Source organism: Dermochelys coriacea, chromosome 7 (assembly GCF_009764565.3).
Source record: "Dermochelys coriacea isolate rDerCor1 chromosome 7, rDerCor1.pri.v4, whole genome shotgun sequence".
Lineage (NCBI taxonomy): Eukaryota > Metazoa > Chordata > Testudines > Dermochelyidae > Dermochelys > Dermochelys coriacea.
Window position 1 is genome coordinate 57484529 of NC_050074.1, and position 24838 is coordinate 57509366.

A 24838-nucleotide genomic window follows, 5' to 3' on the forward strand; every position below is an offset into this window, starting at 1 on the left:
AGACCCAAAGGCCAGAAGGGCCTGCTGTGATCTTCTTGTCTGGTCTCCGGTGTAACACAGGCCATAGGCTTTCTCTGAATTAATTCTTGTTTGAACTTGAGCATATATTTTAAAAAAAACTTCCCATCTGGATTTTAAAATTGTCAGTGATGAAGAATCCACCACAACCCCTGGTAAGTTTCAATCGTTAATTACCTTCACTGTTAAAAATCAGCTCTTGGAAGTCTGCATGATCACAGCCATTTTACAGATGGGGAAACTGAGGCACAGAGAAGTTACAAGATTTACCCAGATATCACAGCAAATCAGCAGCAGAATTAGGACTTAAACTAGGTCTCTTCACTCCCAGTCCCCCACTCTAACCACTAGACCATCCCCAGTCCTTGCAAATATGATGCAACATCCACTGGTTTCATGTTACTAAGGCAGCACTTCTGTAACCCAGTTACTCTTACACAACCAGCGGTCAATCCTACAACAGGCACGCACATGAGTAAGTTTACTCTGTAGGATCAGAGCTTTTACAGAATCATACCATGCATTGCTTGTGGCTCTAAAGGAGCAGTTATCACTTTCCATCGTATCCTTGCATAATATTTAGGCTTGACAAATTTGATTTTTTAAAAATAACTTTTACAAATACAGATGTTTATTTCTAAGCATTTTTTTCTATTTTTATCATTTAAATTTTCATAGTTGTGGGGAATTATAGGGGGATGTCAGACAATGAGGGGCATCAGACAATTATATAGTGACAGTAATTGTTGAGATTCAAAAATTTAAAGTTTGATAACTGTTAAAACACTAATAATCCACACCACATGTCAAAGTACACAAAATAAATATCCTTAAATCAAACTCTAAGAAGTTCTCAGGCAGGATTTTTCTTGCTTTGTCTATCTTCCATATTTTGATGATCATCGATTGAAATATTTTTATATTGGTTTGTGTGTGTGTATGGTGAAATTGATGTTTACTGACATTTACTGATAAAAATGTAATCCTTCCAAGTCTAATAAACACTTTTTATCTTTAGTGTTTTCATTTAAATCCATAAAACAAGACATCAAATACATCTGTGTGTATCAGCCAAGGCATGGACTAGAATGGAACTGCTTAGAAGCAATGCAGAATCATGTTCTGAGCCATTACACCAGTGGTCCCCAAACTTTTACCTTACACTTCCCCTTATCCCTGTCTGTGCCCCCTCCCCCTCCCTCCTGACCCTTAGAGCCAGGGCCGGGAGCAGGGCCATGGCTCTGGGAGGTGGGGACGCAGACAGGGGGTACAGCTGGGACCCCAGGCCGGCAGCCAGGGTCAGGAGCGGAGCAGGTTGGTACTCTCTCCCCATCCTCCAGGGGGGAGCTGGCCTGGGCTCCAGCCACCTCCCCCAACATTCCTCAGCCCCCCCCAGGGGGGCATACCCCACACATTGGGGACCTCTGCATTACACCATGAGTGACTGGTACTGTACAGAGGGACTTCAGGATTAATTATAATAATTTAGAAACCTACAGCCAATGAGGACAAGGTCTCAAATCAGCTGTATATTATTTGACTACCGCACATAGAAAAGCAGATTAAAACATTAACAGTTTATTACTAATAAGTTTCCACTAGCCATAAATTAAATGTCACATGCATGAAATGACCTATAAGCATACGAAGGGCCTGATTTACCACTCTGTTACGTCAGTAATTCTACTCACGTAGTTACACTGGTGTAAAACTGATAAATCTGGTCCTGTTTAGTATAATGTATAGTGCTCTTTCATCCATAGATCTCAATGTCCTTTAAAAGGGAGGTCAGTATCATTATCCCCATTTTACAGCTGGGGAAACTGAGGCACGAGGCAGGGTAATGATTTGTCCAAGGTCACCCAGCAGACCAATGGCAGAAGTGGGAACAGAACCTTGCCTCCTGCATCCCTGTCCTGTGCTCTAGCCACTAAGAAACAATGGCTCCCAAGTACATGCCTAAGGCCTAATACAGTGCCCTTTGCAAGGCCAGACATTAAACTTGGAATCAGGCCTATCGAATCAAGGCTATTAACGTGGAAAGCAACTTCTCGTGCTCTCAAAATTGCCAAATAAGCTTTTCTTCTGACTTTTGTAAAATTTGAAGAGTAAAGAATTTTACTTAAGAAATGTTTTTGTTATAGTGACTATTTCTCATAAAAGTTGCAATCTTCCGCTTTCTGAATTGTCCATTTGCTAATGAGTGGTGCTCATAACACAGCTCTCTTTGTGAAAATGACAACAGGATTTAGGATCCCACTGATCCCTGTAGCCTTTAGGAACTGATATGGCATTACTAAGGCACCCTAAACTTCCAGTGAAGTCCAAGAGAGTTTGAGAACGTCAAAAGTTCAAGTTTAGATGCTGAAAATACCAAAACATACAGAAAGCTCTGTTCAACTGTTAAGATTGCTAAGGACAAATAATGTCCAATTCAAAACCACAAAAGCCATGCAACTATACATTACCATCTCATATTCACACTCACCCACAATTACTGAAACAAACACAGTCACCACGGAGACACCAAGAAAACCTTTACTTTGCTTGGAATTCAAAGAAAACCAGATCCAGGCACTGAGCACTGATGTGCAAGTCAAAAAAGAAAAACAATGTTTGGTTTCGTTTCCAATAGGTATGTGTCTAGTGCAGGCATCAGCCATTAAATGGATTTAGGTTTAATAGTTAAATAATATAACAAACAATGAAACATACTGAATACCTGAAATTACAAGTTTGTGGAAATGATAAGTGCTGTGGTATGAACTACCTATTTAGCAATCCTTACAGTACACAGCACCCATTGTTCTATCATTGGGAAAAAAATCTGCTCCTGTGAATAGAAGAGGCATGAAACCAACATCCTGAATCCAAACACCCCTGAACTGTGGGGAATTTTGGATCCAGATCTCAACTTTGCAGCTTGGCTCCTCTCTCTATTATAAGCAAACCAAAACATCAGAGCAGATCACTCCTAGCTTTGGGGACATTTACATCTGGAATTCAATTTTGCAACTTGGGTCCAGCTCTGCATTCACAAGCACAACTGCCAGCTTTTCCAAGTTACCCCATATCTGTCTGTCCCTCTATCTGGGTATGTCTACACTCTGAGCTGGAGGTGTGATTCCCAGATCAAGGAGACAGACTCACGCTACCTCCTATTTAGCTAGCACACTCAAACAGAGTGTAAACATGGCAGCATGAGTGGAAGGACAGGCTAGCCACCCCAAGTACATACACATTTGAGACCCTAACTAGCCCTTCCTGCAGTTTGTGTCACAGTGACTACACTATATTTTTAGTGCATTTGCTCTAATAGAGCTAGAGTGAGTATGCATCCTCGAGCTGGGAAATCACACTCCCAGCTCAAAACATAGGCATATCCTTAGGTGTTGGCAGATGTTTGTGCACCTCTGTACTGATTCAGCTTCCACTGAATTCCATGGAAAAACTCATTGCTGTATTCTGCAACAGGAGCAATTTTGAGACTTAGTCTCAAGCACTTGTACAGTATGCAATGATTGCTCCGAATTCAGCAATATATAAAGACCTTCAAAATCAGCCTCTTGCTCACAAACACATCGAGGGAGAACTTTGCCCCAGTGTGAAGACTTTCGTACTGCTTTACCACTATTATTATAACTCTTAACACGGGGCTTAAATTGTGCAGAGGGAGTTGCGTAGGCCTTTGGCAATGGACTGAAATCTATCCGCAAGTGGCAATTTAGCAGGCATCAAATTGCTTTTTCTGCTAAGATACTTTATTTAGCAAAATAAGCTCATGTGCCTGTGGTTTTAAATCTTTATTACTGATGTAACAGAGTCTGAATAAGCTCTAGACATGATATCTAATGATGAGCTGTGGAAGAGGACTTAAGGAGCTGATCTTGTTTGCATGGGCACATGCACCCTGCCTAGGTGCTCAGCATGATGGGACTGCTTGCCCAAATGATCACTTTTGGCTGGTGTTGGACCCCAGTCTCCTTGTTATTGGGGCAGGAGTAATAAAGGGTTGTTATCCTTGTTGATGGGAATCAAGGGCAGCAGAACTGTACTTGGCATTTCCCGCTTGAGGGACTCACGCTCAACTAAACAGCACTTGCTAGGCAAGGGGCATGGGTTCCAATACCCAGTGAGTTGAGAAAGGGTAAGGACAGGTACTTGTACCTGGTGGTGTGGGCCCTGCTTAAGGGTCCTAGGCACCATTTGACCCTTCCACTCCCCACTGTGTAATAAAAGAGCTAATTTAGGCTCAATTGAGAGTCTTGTTACACGCCACAGAGCTGAAATCACTGATACTTAGGTCTGAGTATTAGACCTGCTTTGGGACAGTCTTTCTGATGCAAGAGACTGCCTGGTGTGCACCAGCAGTAAGGCTCCCCAACTAACAGCTGAAATCACTGATAGCTGTGTTAAGTGGTGGGGCCTGAAGCCATCTCGACAATCGGCTGCCAGTGGAGAGGTGTGGCAAGGCAGCCGGTGGAGAGGACTGGAGCGGAGCCCCGCAGAGTGGTGCAGCGATCAGCCAGCAAGGCAGGTGGCGGAGAGGGCCAGAGTGGAGCCCCGCAGAGAGGTGCGGCGATCGGCCAGCAGGGTGGGTGGAGGAGAGGGCAAGAGCAGAGTCCCACAGAGAGATGTGGCAATAGGGCAGCTGGTAGAGATATGCGGCAAGTGAGTGCCTGGACAGAGGAGTGAGTGAGGTGCCTTCTTACCCCCTCCACCAAGGATGGGAGGTGAACTCTGCAGATGCACCTCTGAACTCTGGGTCTGCACTGACCAAGGTCAGCATTTGTGAGTGGGGTGCAAAGAAGGGACGGGCACATTAAAGGGATTTTTGGTTGCTGGACTCAAGAACCTGAGGAGAAAGGACACTGCACAACTTACTTGGGGATGGGTCTTTTGCTCATGGTTTATGTTTATGAACCCCGTTTGCGGTGTTTTCCCAAATTAATGCTGGGTTACTTCCCTCCTTTTATTAAAAGTTTTTGCTACACTCAGCTCTGTGCTTGCAAAAGGGGAAATATTGTTTCTTAGCGGTGACAACCAGCAGTAAGGGCAACCTATAACATAGATGTAGAGTACTGTGTAATAACTAATTTTAAAAAGTTTATATATGAAGGCCTCAATTGCGATTTCACTATTCCAAATTTCCGTTTTGCTCCTGATGTACATAAAACTGTAGACTATATTGTAATAGTGCCTATCCCAGTTTTTAAAAATTAATTGAAAACTACATCCCTCAAATGAAGTCCCAAACCTAATACTCCCAGGCCCACGATATGGAACTAAGAACATTTGGAAAAAGAAAACTGCCCACAGGTCATACAAGGGAACATGCAGACCATTAGACATGTGGGGCATGAATGTATGGATGGGTAAAGCAAAACAGCCAGGAAACTGTGTTTGTGACTACTGGGTCATATTCAATCCATGCATTATGTTTTACCAGGATGATGGGTAAACATCCTCCCCATAAAAAAATAAAAAGCATGGGAATGTGGCAGAGAGAGCCTGGAGCAGTGGGTACAAGATCTGAGGCCTGAACCAGAGGCCATGAATTAAAGTTAGACCAAGTATCAAAGTAGATGTTTATAAGTTTATGAATTTGGTAGAGTTGTTGTTAGTGTATTAGGTATTAGATAGTTACGTAAATACAGCAGGTTTCAGAGTAGCTGCCATGTTAGTCTGTATTCACAAAAAGAAAAGGAGTACTTGTGGCACCTTAGAGACTAACAAATTTATTTGAGCATAAGCTTTTGTGAGCTACAGCTAAAATCTTCGAGTTACGAACACCAGAGTTATGAACTGACCAGTCAACCACACTCCTCATTTGGGACCGGCAGTACGCTATCAGGCAGCAGCAGAGAAAAAAAGCAAATACAGTACAGTACTGTGTTAAACGTAAACTACTTCAGAAAAATAAGGGGAAAGTTTAATAAAAAAAGATTTGACAAGGTAAGGAATCTGTTTCTGTGCTTGTTTCATTTAAATTAAGATGGCTAAAAGAAGCATTTTTCTTCTACATAGTAGCTTCAAAGCTCTATTAAGTCAATGTTCAGCTGAAAACTTTTGAAAGAACCACCATAACATTCTCTTCAAATATACGAACAATCTCCATTCCCGAGGTGTTCGAAACTGAGGTTCTACTGTACATTTCAAGGTTAGTACAGATACACCCCAATCTAATGCAAGATGGTTTGACAGAATGATTAATAGGGATGTTTTGTTCAAAGTATCAGGAACAAAGGACGTAACAAAGAGATGTCATAAAATACATAAAGTGGTGTGTAGCTGTATATTTCCGTTGTTTGCATCAGCCTATAAATGTCGGGATACTTTGCCTTAAGCCTTTGTCCAGCATAGGGGGCAGTGGAAAGTCCTGCTGCTGACTGAGCTGAGTCCATTGTAACGAGCATACATGTGTTAGCGTAACTGTAGACACTGATCCAGGGAGCAAGTATCGTGCTTCGTTGACAACAAACTTGACCAAGTGCCTTCACCACTGAAGTGTGCCTGTAGTCTTCCTTTATGAGTAACATTGAGGTCTGCTAAACTATCTCCTGCACTATCTACTAATAACGTTTAAGCGCCAAGGACAGAAGCAGCCACAACAGAACTATCGGGACAACAACATTCCAGCCTCCTGCACTTTACAACACTGGGTAGCACTATTGAGGTCTGCTGAACCAGCTATATGTGCAGAGCTGGGACAGTACACAGAAAGAACACACGCATACAAGCCAACTGACAACACCCTGACACTGGGGAGTATGGGGGCTGGTGTCATTCACCCAACCCTCGTGAGGGCTATGGAGCTTGCCGCCTCTGTGGGGCTATTTCTTCCTCTGGGCAGGGAGTGGGTGGGCAGGGCCACGGATTGAGCAGAGCCTTGACTCCAATCCCCCAGCCTCAGTTCATTGACCAGCAGAGCTGAGCCAGTATGGTGGGAGGGGACTGCAACCTGATACTGGTAAAGCCTCTCAGAATCATTGCTCCCGCCTTGGTTTGTTCCTTGGGTGGTGCAGTTACATTTCATCCCTTATTCAGGGCAGACTGCAAAGTGACAATCTAGTCCTTAGACTGTAAACTCTGTGGGGAAGCGATCATCTCTCCTGTGTCGTCTGCAGAGGGCAGAGCACTCAAATATTAAATGGCCACCTACCCGAACCTCCTGATTCAGCCACATCAGATATACTAAAGGTCTCCACTGAGACTGCCCCTGAGAGTAGAACAGGAGGAAGAAAACATTGCAAGGAACTGCTCTCCAACTCCACTTGTGTAAGGGCCAATCACAGACATGATCCTAGCACTGCTTGAATGGCAGGACTCCTCCATCCAACCTATCACTACCACTGGTATCAGCTACTCCAGTGGGGGAAGGACTCGAGCCTGTCCATCCCAGGAGAAATTCTGGCTGAGTCAGCACGGCACCTCTGCACTCCCCTAATGCCATCTGTGGCTTTACCCGCAATCCAGCCCTTTGAGCTGAGATCCCAGATTCTGAAAAGGCTAAAAGGAAATAACTTTCAGAAGCATTTCATGCATGAGTTTCTTAAACACTATTCCATTATTAGGAACTGTGACAGGCGTAACCCTGTAGTCAGCCCTTGCACGCTATTGTGGTAATCTTTGTACGAGGAATGCTTTGTGAGGTATCATACAAAAACTCATAATTTGCAGGGCATTAGTGTTCTAGTAAAATATGTGCAGCAACATTGTATGTAAACTTATAAGATTCCACTGTATGGTGTCACTAAAACACATTCCAAGTCTGTGGAGTGGCCAAATCGGTTCCTCTGAGACAAAGGGCAAGCTGACACCTCAGCCAGGTATAAACAAAGTCAATGGGCCACTACCTGCTAAGTGGCTATTTGTTGGCAGAAAAAGAGGCCGGGGCAAAAAATCTACATTTTAGCAAAGAAACAGCAGGGGTTCCTGTCCACACCTCTGCCCGGCGCCACGCTCCCAGCTGGAGATGCTTCTCAAATGGAGGACTGGACTATAAAAAAAAAAAAGGGGGGGGCAGACACCCCAATGGCCCCCCACCTCCTCCTCTCTATCTGTCCATTTCACTGCACCAGAAGGAACAAAGGAAGCAGCCATTACACAGAAGAAGGAGTAGCAGCCGTGTTAGTCTGTATCCGCAAAAAGAACAGGAGTACTTGTGGCACCTTAGAGACTAACAAATTTATTTGAGCATAAGCTTTCGTGGGCTACAGCTCACTTCATTGGATGCATTCATCGGATGTAGCTCATGAAAGCTTATGCTCAAATAAATTTGTTAGTCTCTAAGGTGCCACAAGTACTCCTGTTCTTTTTGTTAAATCAGGCACTAGTTGTGTTTTATCTCTATTTTTCTTGTAACCATTTCTAACTTTTATGCCGCATTACTTGTATTCTCTTAAAATCTCTCTCTTTGTAGTTAATAAACTTGTTTTATTGTTTCATCTAATCCAGCATGTTTGAATTGAAGTGTTTGGGAAACTTCAGTTGAGGCAATAAAATCTGTGCATATCATTTCTATTAATAAAATGATGGACTTTATATGAGCTTGTATTGTCCAGGAGAAGTCTGGGCAGTACAAGATGTACATTTCTGGAGAAAATCTGGGACTGGGAGTATGCGTGAGTCATCCTGTAGTGTAATTCAGGCTGGTAAATCTTGGGTGTTACTGGCAGGCTGCAAGTGCACACAGCAACAGCTGGGAGTGACTTACATGCTGGAGGCTGTTTGTGAGCAGTACAGGAGTGGAGGCAATAGCAGCAAAGCAGTGTAAAGGGCACCCCAGGTTAAGGGCAGGGGTGACACAGCTACTCACTAGTCTAGATTGTACCCTGGGTACGTCATAGGAACAGACTATCCACAGTTCTAATTTTTAGACAGAGTGTCTTCCTCCATTATAATAAATGCACTTTTTATTGATCACTACAGAATGTATATCCTACATGTTTGAACAAAGAAAACCACACAAATTCAAAATTTACCAAAGACTATAATCCATTGCATACCGTACCTTTGAGATGTTACTGGAACGGCTCATGGAATGTCCCAAAGCCTTCTCATTCTGAAAGAGAACAGAAAAGGATCACTGGAGTGACAGAGAGCTGTTGGATGGAGGTGTTAAACCCGATATTAACAGTAAAATAAATACCAGAGCAGAAGATATTTATTGGATTTTGCTTCTATTGGAGTCAATTTGAGTTATGCCACAAACTCCTGTGGGAGTATGATTGGGCCCTTTCATCTCTATAATGGCTATATTACCACACAGAACTCAACTAGACAAGACTTGCATGAACTGGGGAATATTAAGATAGTGCCCTTATCTTCTGAGTTAGTATTGCAAAAAGTCATTTTTTCTGTACTGCAGTTATTTTGGAAAGGAACTCCACCCCCTTATCTGCTGAGGAATTATAACCACGACAGGAGTAATCCTACGGTCCTTATTCAGGAAAAGGCTCCCAGTTATGTCACAAAACACTGCTGAATAAATCACATCCGTGTCATTTCATAATACAAAATACCACAGAACTGCCTTTTCTCCAGGAACACTGAGCATTACCACACTGGAAACACTATATGTATGCAGTGTTGTTGTAGCCATGCTGTATAGTATAGTAGCCAGCATGTTGTATCCAGGATATTAGAGAGATGAGGGGGATGAGGTAATATTTTTTATTGGAGCAACTTCTGTTGCTGAGAGAGACAAGCTTTTGAGCTACACAGAGCTGGAAACACCATGACAGCTGGAGTTACAGAAGATCTGCTGATTCCCTTCATGTAACTGAAATTAATCAGGTGCTGTATTTGTTTCCACAAGTATCCATACAGTTGTATCCACTAGGGAATACATTATTCAGCTTCTTTACCTCCCTCGCCTGCCAATCTGACCATTAGATATTTATATTGTGCTCATCGCCATAGTATCTGCGACCTCTGGGTTCCACCCATCCATTCCACTTTCTAAATGTTATGTGATTTAGTCATGTGAGAGATTGGGCATGTCCATTTCAATGCCGAGGTACCGCGACAGCTGCTTATCTGGCAAGGAAGTCGCTTGCTTGTTCTGGATGGAATCCAACAGGGAAATTTTTCTTTTAGAAAAATAATAGACATGAAGCCAATCCACAAAGTTAAGATGCAAATCAGGATCCAACTTCCTCAAGCTTTGGGGGTGGTCAGATCTGGTGTTTTGGTTTGAGACTATCCCTCAAATATATGGTACATTTATCAGCAGTTTCCACAACCACTGGTCCTGTGCGAAAGTTGCCAAAAGCGTGCCCTTCTGTTTGACACCTTAGGGACCAAACTGTTTCACTTTCCCTATGTGGCTTTTCACTCCCAAAGAGACACATTTATATCCTATAAAAGGGACTTTGATAGGAAACAGGACACCAGACAGCACTGATGCTGGCCATTCAGGTGGCTCGGACATTAAATACTGTACCCAAGAAAAAAGGTAAACCTAAATATAGAAATACATAAATCAGGTCAATTTCAGCTACTCATAGATCAGCTTAGACATGAAATCTACATGCATGTTATGGAGGGTGCCAGTTGTGACTGGCTACAATTAAGATGACAATTAATGACAAATTCCACATCAAGCCAGTGTAAGGTCAGGTTAGTCCCTCAGCAGGTGTGGATTACAGGCCTGCATTAACCCCACACTTTAACACCATCATGCTTCAGGAGGCCGGTTCCATGAGTACAAGCCTAGTGCTGGTCAAAAGCTCTGTGCTGGGAGATGGGAAGGAGAAACAGGCAACAAGATTTCATCAGCAACGGCTGAGCTGCTTTTAAATACCAGCAGCTGTTTCTTCCCTCCTTCCATCCAGCTGGGACAACGTGCCAGGGAGACAGCAACCCACTCCTCTTCCATGCTCTCCATAGTCAATGAGACATGCCTGTTTGGCAGGGGAGGAGTTGAGGGAAGCAGTGAGCAGGAAGAGGCAGCTGCTTGGTTACCATAATGCTTGCATATACAGAGCACAGTATTCAGCTCCCCAAGATCTGCATGTTACTCCATGTAGCAGTTAGAACACCAGGAAGGAGGAGCTATTTCTTTTACATGGCAATAAACATTCTTACAATGAAGTGGCAATCAGTAAGCCACCGAGGTCTTGTAGAAGGCTACTGACGGTCAAATTTAAAATTAGCAGGGGCCAAATTCAGCCCTGGAATAACTGGGCCTAAATCATCATTGACTTAAATGGGAGTTGCATGTGCTGGTTGAATTTGGCTTTAGAGTTGGAGAAGTATTTTTATTACATGCAGATTTAGTATTCCTGGAAACTCTGGAACAGGAAGAGAAACAAGCAGCCAATGAGAGAGGACTGATACCGGGGGCATTTGAGAAGTTAACCTTGGATTGTGCTACTGCAAGAAAGCACTGCATTATGTGGCTGGGTATCAAATCTCACCACCACATCAAAAGGAAACGTGACTACAGCAACAGAGAAAGTTCGCTGACACTAGAGATGGCAGAAGAAGGAAGGATGAGGCTTCAAGTTGGGGGGCACGCTCACAAGCTATGCTGAAGAGAGAATGGTACAGGCCAGTGAGCATGGGGAGAGTTACATAATCTGTGAGGTTATACTCACTTCACCTCCAACCCCATCGCTATAGAGGGAAGTAAAGGAAGATCATGTGGGTTAGGGAGAGAGATTGAGAGGGAACGTCTGCCTGGGGCACACCATCTATAACTCCACACAACTGACAGCCTAAAAACTAGGGCTGGGATTTCAAATGCCTTAGAGACAAAATGAAATGATCAAAGCTTCTTCTTGCTAACTCTGTGCTCCGCTCTTTACCTTCAGCAGGTTCCAAGTTAGGAATCATTACTGAATACACAGGCATGTCTGTGTTAAAAAGAGAGAGACAAGGTGGGTCAGGTACTATCTTTTATTGCACCAGCTTCTGTTGGCGAGAGAGACAAGCTTTTGAGTTACCCAGAGCTCTTCTTCAGGTGTGTTGAAAAGGATAGGTTGAAATTTAATAAGAATGAATGGGATGAAGCACAGGGACCATATGTGCACAATGTGATAAATGATGCAGAGAAAAATCTGCTCTAACCCACAGCACAGAAACTAAAATTGCTGCTGAATTCCTGGGATTGTGATTTTTATCTTCTGGATGCTCTGAGCAGCTGAGACACAGCTGCTCAAATTATCTTTATTGATGTATTGTTAGAGAACATACCTATAAAGGGCTTCAACCACTCAGACCGGCCAGTACAATTAGTACCGTTATTTTAAAAGAATCATCTTGTAATTAAAAAAAAACATAAAACGCTCTTGGGTGAATAATTCCTTATGAAATACTGAATGGGAATGTTTATCTTCTTCATGTAACATCACTCCCGCGCCACAAAAAAATTCATTTATGGTATTTCTAGTGCACTCCTATTCACTACATGGACACCACACATGCACCTACACCTCCAGTGTTAGCTCCTTAGCACACACCTGCTTTAGTTGGAATATCACTGCAATGCTAGGCTGTCTTGAGATAAGCACACTGAATCAGAGAGACTTTTTATGCAACTGCTGCACATGTCAGTTTATATACACACAGAGATCTTTAAACCATCTCAGTGTGTTAGAGCTCGTTTCACGAAGAACAACTTGCTCTTTACCACATGGGGCTTAGCTGAATCATGAATGTTCACATAACGGCTTGGTAAGAAGAAACTCTAGCATTATCTCCTCCATTTATCAAAAGTGCTGAAAAGATTTTGATCGTTAAACAGCAACAGAAGTGCCTCTAAATTAGAAATTTCATAACACTAGCTGTGCTGTTTGGTTTTCTTTGCCAAAAAAAAATATGATAAAAATCTTATCATTAAGGAAAAGCACAGCAGTTGCCATTAGAGAGCCGATGTTACCACATGGTGGTATATGAAAGAACTGCTGTGTTTCTCCATCATTAAAATAGAAAATAGCTGTGATACCACAGAAATAGCTGTTGGTGAGGGCTGACTTTAAATGGCAACCACTGTAGCTGAGAGAAGAAAATAAACGTTAAGCAGATAATAAGAGAGTTACCAGGGAATCAAAATAATAAAGGATTGCTCTGTTCTGAGCAAATAAGTCCTCTGATTGTACGTTCATCTTTGAATCATGGGAGTTGTTCACAAATTAAAACGGTCATCAGTGAGAAGACTGAGATGATATCCAGTTAACGGTATCGTGTAGGAAAAAGGCGTTAGAGTGACCTTTTCAGAGCCCTTTCCTCATACAGCAAGACATGCTCCAGTCTGGTGATTACATCTCTAATGCAGGAAGAGCATTAGGTCAGGCAAATACAGCATCTGTCGATTGTTCGCTGTACAATTACCACCCACTAAGGAGCCTGCAGTTTTTTTTCTGGTCCAGGTCAGCCCTTCCATATGGGATAACAGAATCCTGCCTTTTGAAATTCATCCCACTGTAGTAAAGCCACTGGGCAGGCACACTCAAAAATCCACATAGTTTAATAGCAGCAAATGCAGCAAAACTTAGCAGAAGCCTCTCTGCAGCCAAAACCAGCTGCTCCTCTGAGATCTCCACTGGAGATTGGCTCTGGAGGACCGAGACAGAGGAATTAGTGTGCACAAAGAGTGCAGCCACCATTGCCCTGGCTTGCTTCTCTCAGGACGTCCTCACATTCACTTTCCCCATCCCCTTCCCTGATTTAGAGACCTGTTTCCCTACTATTACTAGTAATAGTAATAGATGGGGAATCAGGAGTCCTGGGGTCTATTCTTGGCTGAGCTACTAACCCGCTCTCTGTGCCTGTTTCCCCTCCTGCCCTTCGTCTGTCTTGCCTATTTACTGTGTCAGCGCTCTTGAGCTGGATGTGTCTCTCACTGTTTATACATTGCCTAGGACAATGATACAACCTAGGACAACCTGATCCTGGCTGGGGTCTTTAGATGCTATAGTAACACAAAAGTTATTATAATAATAATAATAATAATCAGGCCCATTCCAGCCACGGAGGAGGGATAATTGCAGGGGGCTGCTGTGTGACAACATATACAATAGCAGCAACCACTGCTATACTGCATAACAAGGAGCTGCTGAGCTCCCCACATTGTGCTGACTCCCTACTGCTTGTTCTCAGCAGGCCTGATTCTCTTCAGAGTTATACTGACATGAATCAGGAGGTTACGGGAAACACACCTGTGTGAAATCAGTAAGTGAGAGGGGAATGGGATTCAGAGAGCACAAGCACCAAAAGTCTGGTTGCTCCCCATTCGGTGGGCAAGGAAGAGGAAGGAAAGACTTCCTGCACCATCTCCCTATCACAACTATTCCCTAAATATACCTTACTGTAATTATGTTTCATATCAAGTATTTTCCGGCATTTATTTAAATCTCACATTACAATCTTATAGCTGAACAGCAGAAAACAAGACAATACATGCATCTAATTATCTGATTTAACTGGTGTTGGGGGAAAAGAGATGTGTGCATTATTTTCATCATTTTGTCAAAGCCAATGAATTTTCCAATTAAGAGAAAGGTTTCCCAGCATTGCCTGAACTAGGATGTTGTGACTTGATAGAATTCAACATTTTATTACTTCAGCAGAAAATAGCACTTTGCATCATATCTACTGGGCTTAGTCTTGCTTTTTCAGTCACAGCATCATCAGAAAGCTCTGACAGGACTAAAGAGCATAGTAGCTGGGTCACAAAACAAGCTGGCTAATATATTACCACCAACAGCTGCTATATCAGAGCATGGGAGTATGGCCTACTTTGTATCTGTTTGTTTTTTAAGTTGCCTTGATGATTGTGGACATCACAGACTTCAGACTGTAATAACCTCCAATCGTTCCAGAGAGACCAGGAATAGCATACAGGAATGGTTGTAGGCCTAAACACCTCACCTCCTCCAGAAATTACTGGGAGGGGGCTGTCTTCCTCTCCCCCAAATTGCTAGCTGGGGGTGTGATATTCGTGACAGGGTGGGATATGTCTGTATCAAACTGTGAACTCCATTTTGTTTTGTGACCTACATTTTTGGACCCCGTTTTCCATTTTATGTTTGGTGTTGAAAAGCCAACTTAACCTGAACAAGGTCAGTAAGTCAATTCCAGACATTGTCCTGCCAGGGAGGGGTGTGGGACACCTCAGAGAAGACCATCAAGAAGAGAGCTATCAAGGGTCATCATCTCTGAATGACTCAAGCTCCGACCCGCCTCAGGGGCACAACTTTTTTTCCCCTGTGTGCAACTCGCATCAATGGGATTGGAATTTTCCAGCTGGGGTACAAGGCAAACAGGGTCATAAAATGGATTTAAGGAGATGGCATCTCCACTGCCACATACCAGTTGATGAGGCTGGAGAGACACAAGACAGGAGGGACTCTACCTGGCCTAAAATGCTGATCAGCTCTTGGACTCGCAGAACAGGTGAGATCAGATATGGGAGGGGAATCTCAGGACTGTTATTTTACAAAGATCTGTAACCATCTAGTTCTTTCTTGAGAGTAACAGTGTCTGTAGTTAAGAAATCCCTTTACTAAGCCTGGGTTCCTTGCTTGGCTGCCATGGCATCGCTGAAGGGGTTAATCAAGATGCTCAGAGCACCCACAATGAAATGGGAATCTGAGGGAACACACAAGCCACCAGGGCAGAGGCACTGGTTTTGGGGTGTCAGGTGGCCAGGCTGCAGAGCCCCATATCCCAAAGAAGGCTGGCACCTGTGAGCGTGCCTTAGAGACCCAGAGTTAGGAACAGTGACCATGCTCTGTCCAGACCCAACTGGGTTCACTCACAACCAACTGGTGTCAGACCAAGGGGGGACTGGGCCAAGCTGTGACAATGTTGACTTCAATAGGCCCCTATTCACCACAGCTTTGATTTGCATCCCCGTCACCTTCCCAAAACTATAGTTTCCCTTTAGTTTGTGCTGCTCTACTTTACTGCCAGATGGTACGCAGGAATTTCAGATGAATCTGGGTAACCTGCATGCCCCAGCTCCCCGAGAAATGGTGAGCCTCTGATCTTTGCCCCCTTTCCTGACTGTTCAGCCCAGAACTAGGCATAAGCTTCCCGCACGCTGCACTGATGCTGCCTGTTCTAAGGATAAATCAAAGCTTCAGTTTCCAACGTGGCTACAACAACACTGCAAAAAGTTTCCTGGATTGTCAATCTGTTACATTTCACCATCACTACATTCATTTTAATGTGGGCACATGTATGTGGCTAGTTTATACAAAGAAACTAAACTGCAAAGACTTTGCATGTGCAAGAAGTTCTATAGATACTCTTTTCTCTCTTCTGCCAGACAGCATGCCTAAACTGGGAGCACTTCCTTATGATGCCACACAGAAAATGAATCCTCCCCTCGGGGAACAAAAAGTATGAACTACAAAGGAGATGATCCAAAAATATACTCCTTTATTACGACAGAATCAATATACATTAAGCTTACCTGGGTGTTTGGAACAGCACTGCCACTCACAACTTCATGTACTTAACACAGGCAAGAGAGATATAGTGCAGCACAAGTCAGTAATTATAGATGATTGAAAGGACTGACATATTCTATCTTTTGGAAAGTAATTACATTTAATGTAATTCTCATGGTACACTACACATGTCAACACGCCAAAGCAAGCCACTAAGTGATGCAATCAACTATTTCAAACTTTCACAGTTTTAAAAACCCTCTAGGAAACCAGCAATTTAAAATTCCTCAAGCTGCCAGCAGATGTTGGTAGTTTGTAGCCAGGCCAAACTTTCAAAACATGACCTCTCCCTGCATGTGCCTAATGTTGCATATGCAGTCTCTGGCAGGTGGACTATTTTGCACGCTACCACCTGTCTCTGTAAAGGATGGAAAATGTGGACACAATTGGTGTATAAATTAAACATGAGTGGGATGTGTGCATACAGACCACCAATTTACTATTAAACTGCTAAGTTGTACAATAACCTCACAAGGGAACAGTGGAAGACTATTTGGTTGGGACATTTTAAAACAGACTGGGCAAATTATCTGAAAAATAATAGAAAACAATGCTTGGCAGTGGGATGGACTGATTGCACTAACAGATCTTTTCTATCATAGATCAAGAATTCTCATACCTTTTTCACATCTTAATAGACAGCATCTAATAGACTACCTTCTCTCCCATTTGTGATTGCATCTGGCCCACGTGCTCACGACATCCCTGCTGCAGCTATATTGCTTAAATACTTCCCAATGTCAGTTGTGCATGTAAGACATTAAACACCACTAAAAAATATGATAAAGCAAATGGAAACAAGAAGAAAGGGTCAGCACTATGTGACCAGCCAGTTCTATGAAAACCACCAGCAAGCACTCAGCAGACTGCCAATGATCCATGGATCATAGTTTGAGAACATCTGTTCTACATATTAAGGAGACAGTCATTCTGCAGGTCAACAATGAACTATATCAAGACAAAATATGTGCAAAATGCTCCTATTCTGATCTGGCAACATTCTATACCCACTTTGTACTGGTGGGGTCAATTACTATACAATGTGTAGGCCAGGATAAACTGGGCCCAAAGATTCTGTCTTGCACACACAGAAAGCCTGGATTGAGGCCTCTGTGAAAATCTGGCTTGTAATGTTCAGAAGTGTTTTTAAGCACGTTTAACACGTTTCTAGCTCAATAGTTTGAAAAAAAAAATCAGTGAGTTAATAAAGAGGACTAATGTTTAAAAATATCAGAAGACCCACACTGAATTTTTAAAAAATAAACCAAATCCAATAAAACACTGTTCTGGGGGGAAGGGAAACTAATTTAAGAGAAAATGTAAATCCTCTGTTTTAAAGGGTAATGTAATTAAAAATTGTAACAAGAACCTACTGAGAAATAAAATTGTTAATAGCAAGAAAACATGAGCAGTGAAGTGAGGAATCTTAATAGAATCACTCTGAATTCCAGGCTAATTAATTATACAGGAAATTCAGGTGTAAAACGAATATTTACCCGAACAAATGAACTTTCTAAAAAACACAGCAAGTCCTGGAATTTAAAGGTGTTTTAAAAAGAGAAATAAATGAAAGGAACTGCCTTGGTAGTTGTACAATGCTGATTATCAGCGGGCAGGACAAAGTACCTTGCACAACAGCACTAAGCTAGCAGCAAAAGCAGCACTACTGCACACCTGGCGTCAGGTTCCTCTAAGGTTGGGCAGGAAGTAGAACTACTGCAGCCAGTGATATGGTGTGGTCTATTAGAATGCAGGCTGCTGGGAGCAAGTGGCTTGTGTTATGCAGGAGGCTGGGCTAGATCATCATAATAGTCAGTTCTGGCCATTAGAGTTATTCGTCTTTTAAATGTGATTTTCTTTCTCTAGGCGCCTGGGGCCTGATTCTGCTCTCACTTGCACCTGTGTAAAATGGGGAGTTTATGTATTGCTGTACAACTGGTGTGGGCAAGATAAGAACCTACGTCCGCAGTGGCAAGAGTTGGTGGGGAAAGAGGAGGTGCTGTCCATCCTGCAGATTGTTAAAGACAGTAACAGAGCTGCATCCAAAACTGTGCCCTAGACCTGCCACTGCTTCTGTCCTAACAAGGCACATAACTGGTGATGTATTTCTCAAAACCCATTGCTGCTCTTGCTTTAACAAATTAGCCTGATGAACAGTTAGTTCCATCCAACGATTGTTCTGTGTGTAAAATAGTGATTCCTCATGCATCACTTCCCTCTGATATTAATTTATTAATATATTTATTAATTCAATCATCTGATATGGGGTAAAATGGCAAAAGTCCATGTTACCACTAAGGATTTAACATGTGCTCATAAGCGTCTTCCCCTTCTCCCAGTGTACAAAGATTTAGGGATATCCCACACTTCGGGTGCAATCCTTGGAAGGGATAGAGAACCTGTAATTCCTGGAGATCTCCCACAAGACTTGCTGGTGCTGAACACCTTCAGGATCATGTCTTTGAATTTTACCCCAGTTATTCTGCAAAGAGTTCTAGGCTACAGTTTGTATGAAAGACTGTCTGATAAATGTTACATTGTACAATGGAGAGCAGAGACATGGGCACTGCTGCTCATGCAGGAGGGATGTTTGGAGCCTATTACTCATGTGAGGTGAAATTGTGGTGAATTACAACGCTCCTAACTCTTTGGTTGAAACAGTGATGATAAATATATCTTTATCTGCCTGGATTTGTGTGTGTTATTTATATTACTGTTGTCAAGGGGAATGACAAAACCAGAGTTCTAGAAATCTTCCATTTTTTACCTCTTGAATATTGCTCACTAATAGCCAGATTCAGCTTCCAATGAAGTCAACCAAAAGATTCCCACAGAGCTAGATCAGCATTACAGTAGGAACTCAACATCCAGCTTTGATTTAATTAATAAACATCCTGCTTCCATAAAAAGCATGCCTGCTAATTGAAGTTTGTCACTAGCATGAATGTACATCATGTTCCCACCTTCCCCACTGTATCTTATCTTGTGGGGAGATACTATAGTGACATTTACAAGGATCTTGTCAGGGTAAGCCCTCAGGAGATGGGATTGGTGTAAATTCTGGTATGTTTCCTATTCCCAAGAAAGGAGCAGACAGGCACCAAAGGGAAGGCAAATTCTATGTGAATATATTGTGACAAAGCTCTGTCCTTGCCTCTGTGGATCCCGCATTTCCTGGAGGATTTTGCTAGCCTCAGAGGCTCACTGTAACCCTCCACGTAACCCTTCTTTCTCGAGAGACAAGGGTCACAGTCTACTAAGCCATTTTCATCATAAGCCAGTGAGGGAGGTGAGAAGTTATCCTTCCTTGCACAGTCTCTGTTGTCTCCCAGTCTCAGTGATTAAACGGGGCAAAGGTGGGGCGGAGGGGAGCCCGGGACCACCCTCTACTCTGGGCTTCAGCCCAAGGACCCTAATAGTATCAGCTATGGTAGCTGACCTTTTAGAAACATGACGACATGTACAATTCCCTGGACTACTTCCCCCACAGCAGCCCTCTCTTCCTCAAGCTCCACTTCACCCCTACCTCAGGGCCTCCTTCCTTGTACCTGATATGGTGTGTACTACTCAGCCTCTCCAACAGCACAGCTTCTTCCCACAGCTCCTGACCTGCACTCCCACCTGACTAACTGGGAGCCTTTTAACTAGTTTCAGCCAGCCCCTGATTGGCTTCAGGTGTCCCAATCAACCTAGCCTTCTCCCTGCCTTCTGGAAAGTTCTTAATTGGCCCCAGGTGTCTTAATTGACCTGGAGCAGCTTCCATTTCACTTAACCTGGTACCAGGGATTTGTTTAGCCTGGAATTAAATATATCTGTCTCCCACTACTTTTCTATAGCCATCTGGCCTTGCCCCGTCACATATCCCTCCCCTCTGCTCAACACCATAGAATTGGGCAACTTGGGATGCCAGGCAGTATGCTCATCAGCATTGCCATGGTGGCATCCAGCCCTGTGCCATATGCAGAACTGGAATGGTTTGAGGGATAAGAACCACCTGGTGACCCTTGCATTCTTTTCCTTATTCTGCTGCATCCACTGGAGGGGTGCCTGGTCTGTCACAAGAGTAAATCACCGGCCTAAGAGGTAATAACGCAGTGTCTCATAGCCCATTTGACAGCAAGGCATTCTCTCTCGACTACTGCATATTTCTGTTCTCTTGGGAGAAGCTTTCTGCTTAGGTAGACGATTGGGTGTTCCTCTTCTCCCACCATATGCAACAGAACTGCTCCCAACCCCACCTCAGAAGCATTTGTTTGTAAAATAAATTCCCTGTTAAAGTCTGGGGCTATGAGTACGGGGTCATTACAGAGGGCCGTCCGAAGGTCTGTAAATGCCCCTTCTGCTGCGTCGGTCCACTTTACCATGTCTGGACCTCAGGCCTTCACCTGGACTGTTAGGGGACTTGCCCTAGTGGCGAAGTGGGGAATAAACTGTCGGTAGTAGCCTACCACGCCTAGGAACGCACGGACCTGCTTCTTTTGGGTCGGCCAGGGCCAGTTTTGAATTGCCTCTAGCTTATTCATTTGGGGCTTCACTATGCCCCTTCCCACAATATATCCCAGGTACCTAGCCTCTGCTAGCCCTATGGCACATTTAGTGGGATTAGCAGTGAGGCCAGCCCGACTTAAGGTGTGCAGTACTGCCTCAACTTTCTCCAAGTGGGTTCCCCAGTCTGGTGTATGGATGATGACATCATCTAGGTATGCAGCTGCATAACTAGTATGGGGGCACAGCAGCTTATCCATGAGGTGCTGGAATGTGGCTGGGGCCCCATGTAGCCCAAAAGGGAGGAAGGTGTACTTGAATAGCCCATCCGGGGTGGAGAATGCTGTCTTTTCTTTAGCTTCTTTGGTCAGAGGAATCTGCCAGTACCCTTTTGTCAGATCCAACGTAGTCAAGAATTGGGCACTACTCAGTCGGTCAACCAGTTCGTCGATGCATGGTATGGGGGTATGCATGAAACTGGGATATTTCATTCAGTCGGCAAAAGTCATTACAGAATCTCATGGTACCGCCAGGTTTAGGCACTAGAACAATTGGACTGGACCACTGACTGTAAGATTCTTCAATAATCCCTAATTCTAACATTTTCTTTACTTCAGCCTTGATTTCCTCTCTTTTGGCTGCTGGGATTCGGTAGGGTCTCAATGTTACCTTGGCTCCGGGGATCGTGCGGATATAGTGATAGGTCTCAGTTGTCCGCCCTGGTTTTGTAGAGAACACATCTATGTTGCGATTAATCATGTCGGCTGCCTCGATCTTCTGGATCGGCGTCAAGTTGGATGATATTCTCACTTGCTCGTGTAAGTTATCCTCTTGGGGAAGGGTCTCCTGCATGACTAAGCATGCCTCTCGATTGTGCCAAGGTTTTAGAAGATTGATGTGGTAAATTTGCTCTGATTTCCGGAGGCCTGGCTGCCACACCTTATAGTTCACCTCTCCCACTGCTTTGATTATTTCGTAGGGTCCCTACCACTGGGCCAACAGTTTACTTTCTGCCATGGGCACCAGTACCATCACCCAATCCCCTGGTTGGAAGCGTCGAAGCTTCGCTTGGTGGTTATAATGGGTTCGTTGGGTCTCCTGTGCTCTCTCCAAGTGTTCCCGTATAATGGGCGTAACTCGGGCTATCCGATCTCTCATCTGCAGTACATGCTCAACTATGTTCCTTCCTTGATTTGGCTCCTCTTCCCAGGCTTCTCTGGCTATATCCAATATGCCCCAAGGGTGGCACCCATATAGTAGATCAAATGGAGAAAAACCCGTGGAGGCTTGTGGAACCTCCCAGATGGCGAACATGAGGTAAGGCAATAGGGTATCCCAATCTTTCCCATCCCGGCTCACCGCTTTCCTGATCATGGCCTTGAGGGTCCTATTGAACCTTTCCACAAGGCCATCTGTTTGCGGGTGGTGTACAGAGGTCTGTAGGGCTTGTACATGGAGCAATGAACAGAGATCTTTCATCAACTTGGACATGAAAGGTGTCCCTTGATCAGTCAATATCTCCTTGGGTAGCCCAACCCGGGCAAAGATCTGTACTAGCTCCTTAGCTATTGTCTTGGAAGCTGTGTTGCGCAGGGGAACAGCTTCCGGGTACCGGGTTGCATAGTCCAGTACAACAAGCACATGTTGGTGGCCCCGAGCTGTCTTCTCTAGGGGCCCTACCCATGATCCATAGCTATCCGTTTGAAAGGAACCTCTATCAAAGGAGCCCGCAAGTGCGGGCGAGGGCTGTGTAACTGACACTCCGGACAAGAGGTGCAGTATCGCCAGACATCTTCCTGGCCAGAAGAACTGCCGCAGAATCCGTGCCTGGGTTTTCTCTACCCCTAGGTACCCTCCAAACAGGTGGGCGAGACTCAATATGGCTTTTTGGATGTTTTCGTGGCACCAGAAGTTGTTATATCTCTTGCTCCTGCATTTGCACCATGCAGTACAGGAGATCTTCACTATAAAGTAAGGTCCGGGACCCTAGACCTTCCCATCCACGGGTATCCCATCAATCTCTGCCATCTCTTTCCTGGCGTTATCATATCTGGGGTCCTCCGCCTGGTCCTGCCCAAAAGTCTCTCTCCTTGGACTAACCTGCCAAGCTCCCAGGGGCCGGCTTCTGCTTCTTTCAATGGTTCGCCGCTGTCATGGCTGGGGGCAGCTTCTGGCTCACCTTCTGTGGTGGAAGTTTCTCTGTTGGCTGCTCGCGTCCATCTCCCTACTAGGGAGGTCTTCTGGCCCTGGATCAGGATCCAGGTTCCCAAGGCCATCGCGGCCTTCCTCTTTTTTTTTAAACCTCTTTCTTCTGCCATGCTGTGAACCAAGTTCCACTCCTGACACCAGTTCTGACAAAGCTCTGTCCTTGCTTCCGTGGGTCCCGCGTTTCCTGGTGGATTTCGCTAGCCTCAGAGGCTCACTGTGACCCTCCATGTAACCCTTCTTTCTCTAGAGACAAAGGTCACAGTCTACTGAGCCATTTTCATCATAAGCCAGTGAGGGATATGAGGAGAAGTTATCCTTCCTTGCACAGTCTCTGTTATCTCCCAGTCTCAGTGATTAAACAGGGGGAAAAGGTGGGGCGGGGGGGAGCCCGGGACCACCCTCTACTCCGGGCTCCAGCCCAGGGACCCTAATAGTATCAGCTATGGTAGCTGACCTTTTAGAAACATGACGACATGTACAATTCCCTGGGCTACTTCCCACACAGCAGCCCTCACTTCCTCAAGCTCCACTTCACCCTTACCTCAGGGCCTCCTTCCTTGTGCCTGATATGGTGTGTACTACTCAGCCTCTCCAACAGCACAACTTCTTCCCACAGCTCCTGACTGACTGGGAGGCTTTTAACTAGTTTCAGCCAGCCCCTGATTGGCTTCAGGTGTCCCAATCAACATACCATTCTCCCTGCCTTCTGGAAAGTTCTTAATTGGCCCCACGTGTCTTAATTGACCTGGAGCAGCTTCCATTTCACTTAACCTGGTACCAGGGATTTGTTTAGCCTGGAATTAAATATATCTATCTCCCACTACTTTTCTACACATCTCTCTCTACACGCTCGTGCTCCACACCCTTCACGCCCGCACCCTCGTGTCCCGCCCCGATACAAAATGGCGGGACCTCCTGCCACCTTTGGAGGGTGAGGAGCCCCGGTGGGCCAGCCTATATTCCACCTTAGTCCCAAGACCCGCCGGGGATGTCAGTTGGCGGCTCCTTCACGGAGTCGTGAGCACGGGCGTGTACTTGGCGCGGTTCACTTCAATCCCAGACACCTGCCCCTTTTGCGGTGTGAGGGATACCCTGGCACATGTATACCTGGAGTGTGCCAGGCTGCAGCCCCTATTCCGACTCCTCACCAATATTTTATTACGGTTTTGGTTGCACTTCTCCCCTCACCTTCTCATTTATGCACTCCCTATCCGTGGCCCCACAAAGCCCCGGGATCTCCTGGTCAACCTCCTCCTGGCCCTAGCTAAAATGGCCATCTACAAAACCAGAGTGAGGAGGTTGGCCGATGGAGTCTCCTGTGACTGTGGGGCCTATTTCCGATCCTCGGTCCGTTCACGTATCCGGGTAGAGTTCCTCTGGGCGGCATCCTCTGACTCCCTTGACGCCTTTGAGGAGCAGTGGGTGCTGTCAGGGATTCTCTGCTCCGTGTCCCCGTCCAGTTCCCTTCGTTTGACCCTTTGACCACACTCCTGTCCCTGTTACCCAAAAAATTCCGGGGGACAACGATTAAAGTATCTAGGTCCTGTGGATCCCCCTTTTAGGCTGAGAGGGATCCTTTAGCGGTGGACGGGCTTCGCCCGCCCACTTTCCGGATCCCAATAAGACTACTTTTCTATAGCCATCTGGCCTTGGCCCGTCACAAT

At 44.6% G+C, this 24838-nt stretch overlaps 1 protein-coding gene across 3 annotated transcripts in view; it reads right to left on the reverse strand.

Annotated features, from left to right (window-relative positions):
• The window catches only part of LOC119858359 (E3 ubiquitin-protein ligase MARCHF8), a 202200-nt gene that overhangs the window by 55752 nt on the left and 121610 nt on the right, over positions 1 to 24838 (reverse strand). For all 3 annotated transcript variants that reach the window (XM_043519087.1, XM_043519088.1, XM_038408785.2), the window contains one exon: positions 9032 to 9082. In XM_043519087.1, coding sequence (XP_043375022.1) covers positions 9032 to 9082 — 51 coding nt within the window. The remainder of the gene's footprint in view (positions 1 to 9031; positions 9083 to 24838) is intronic.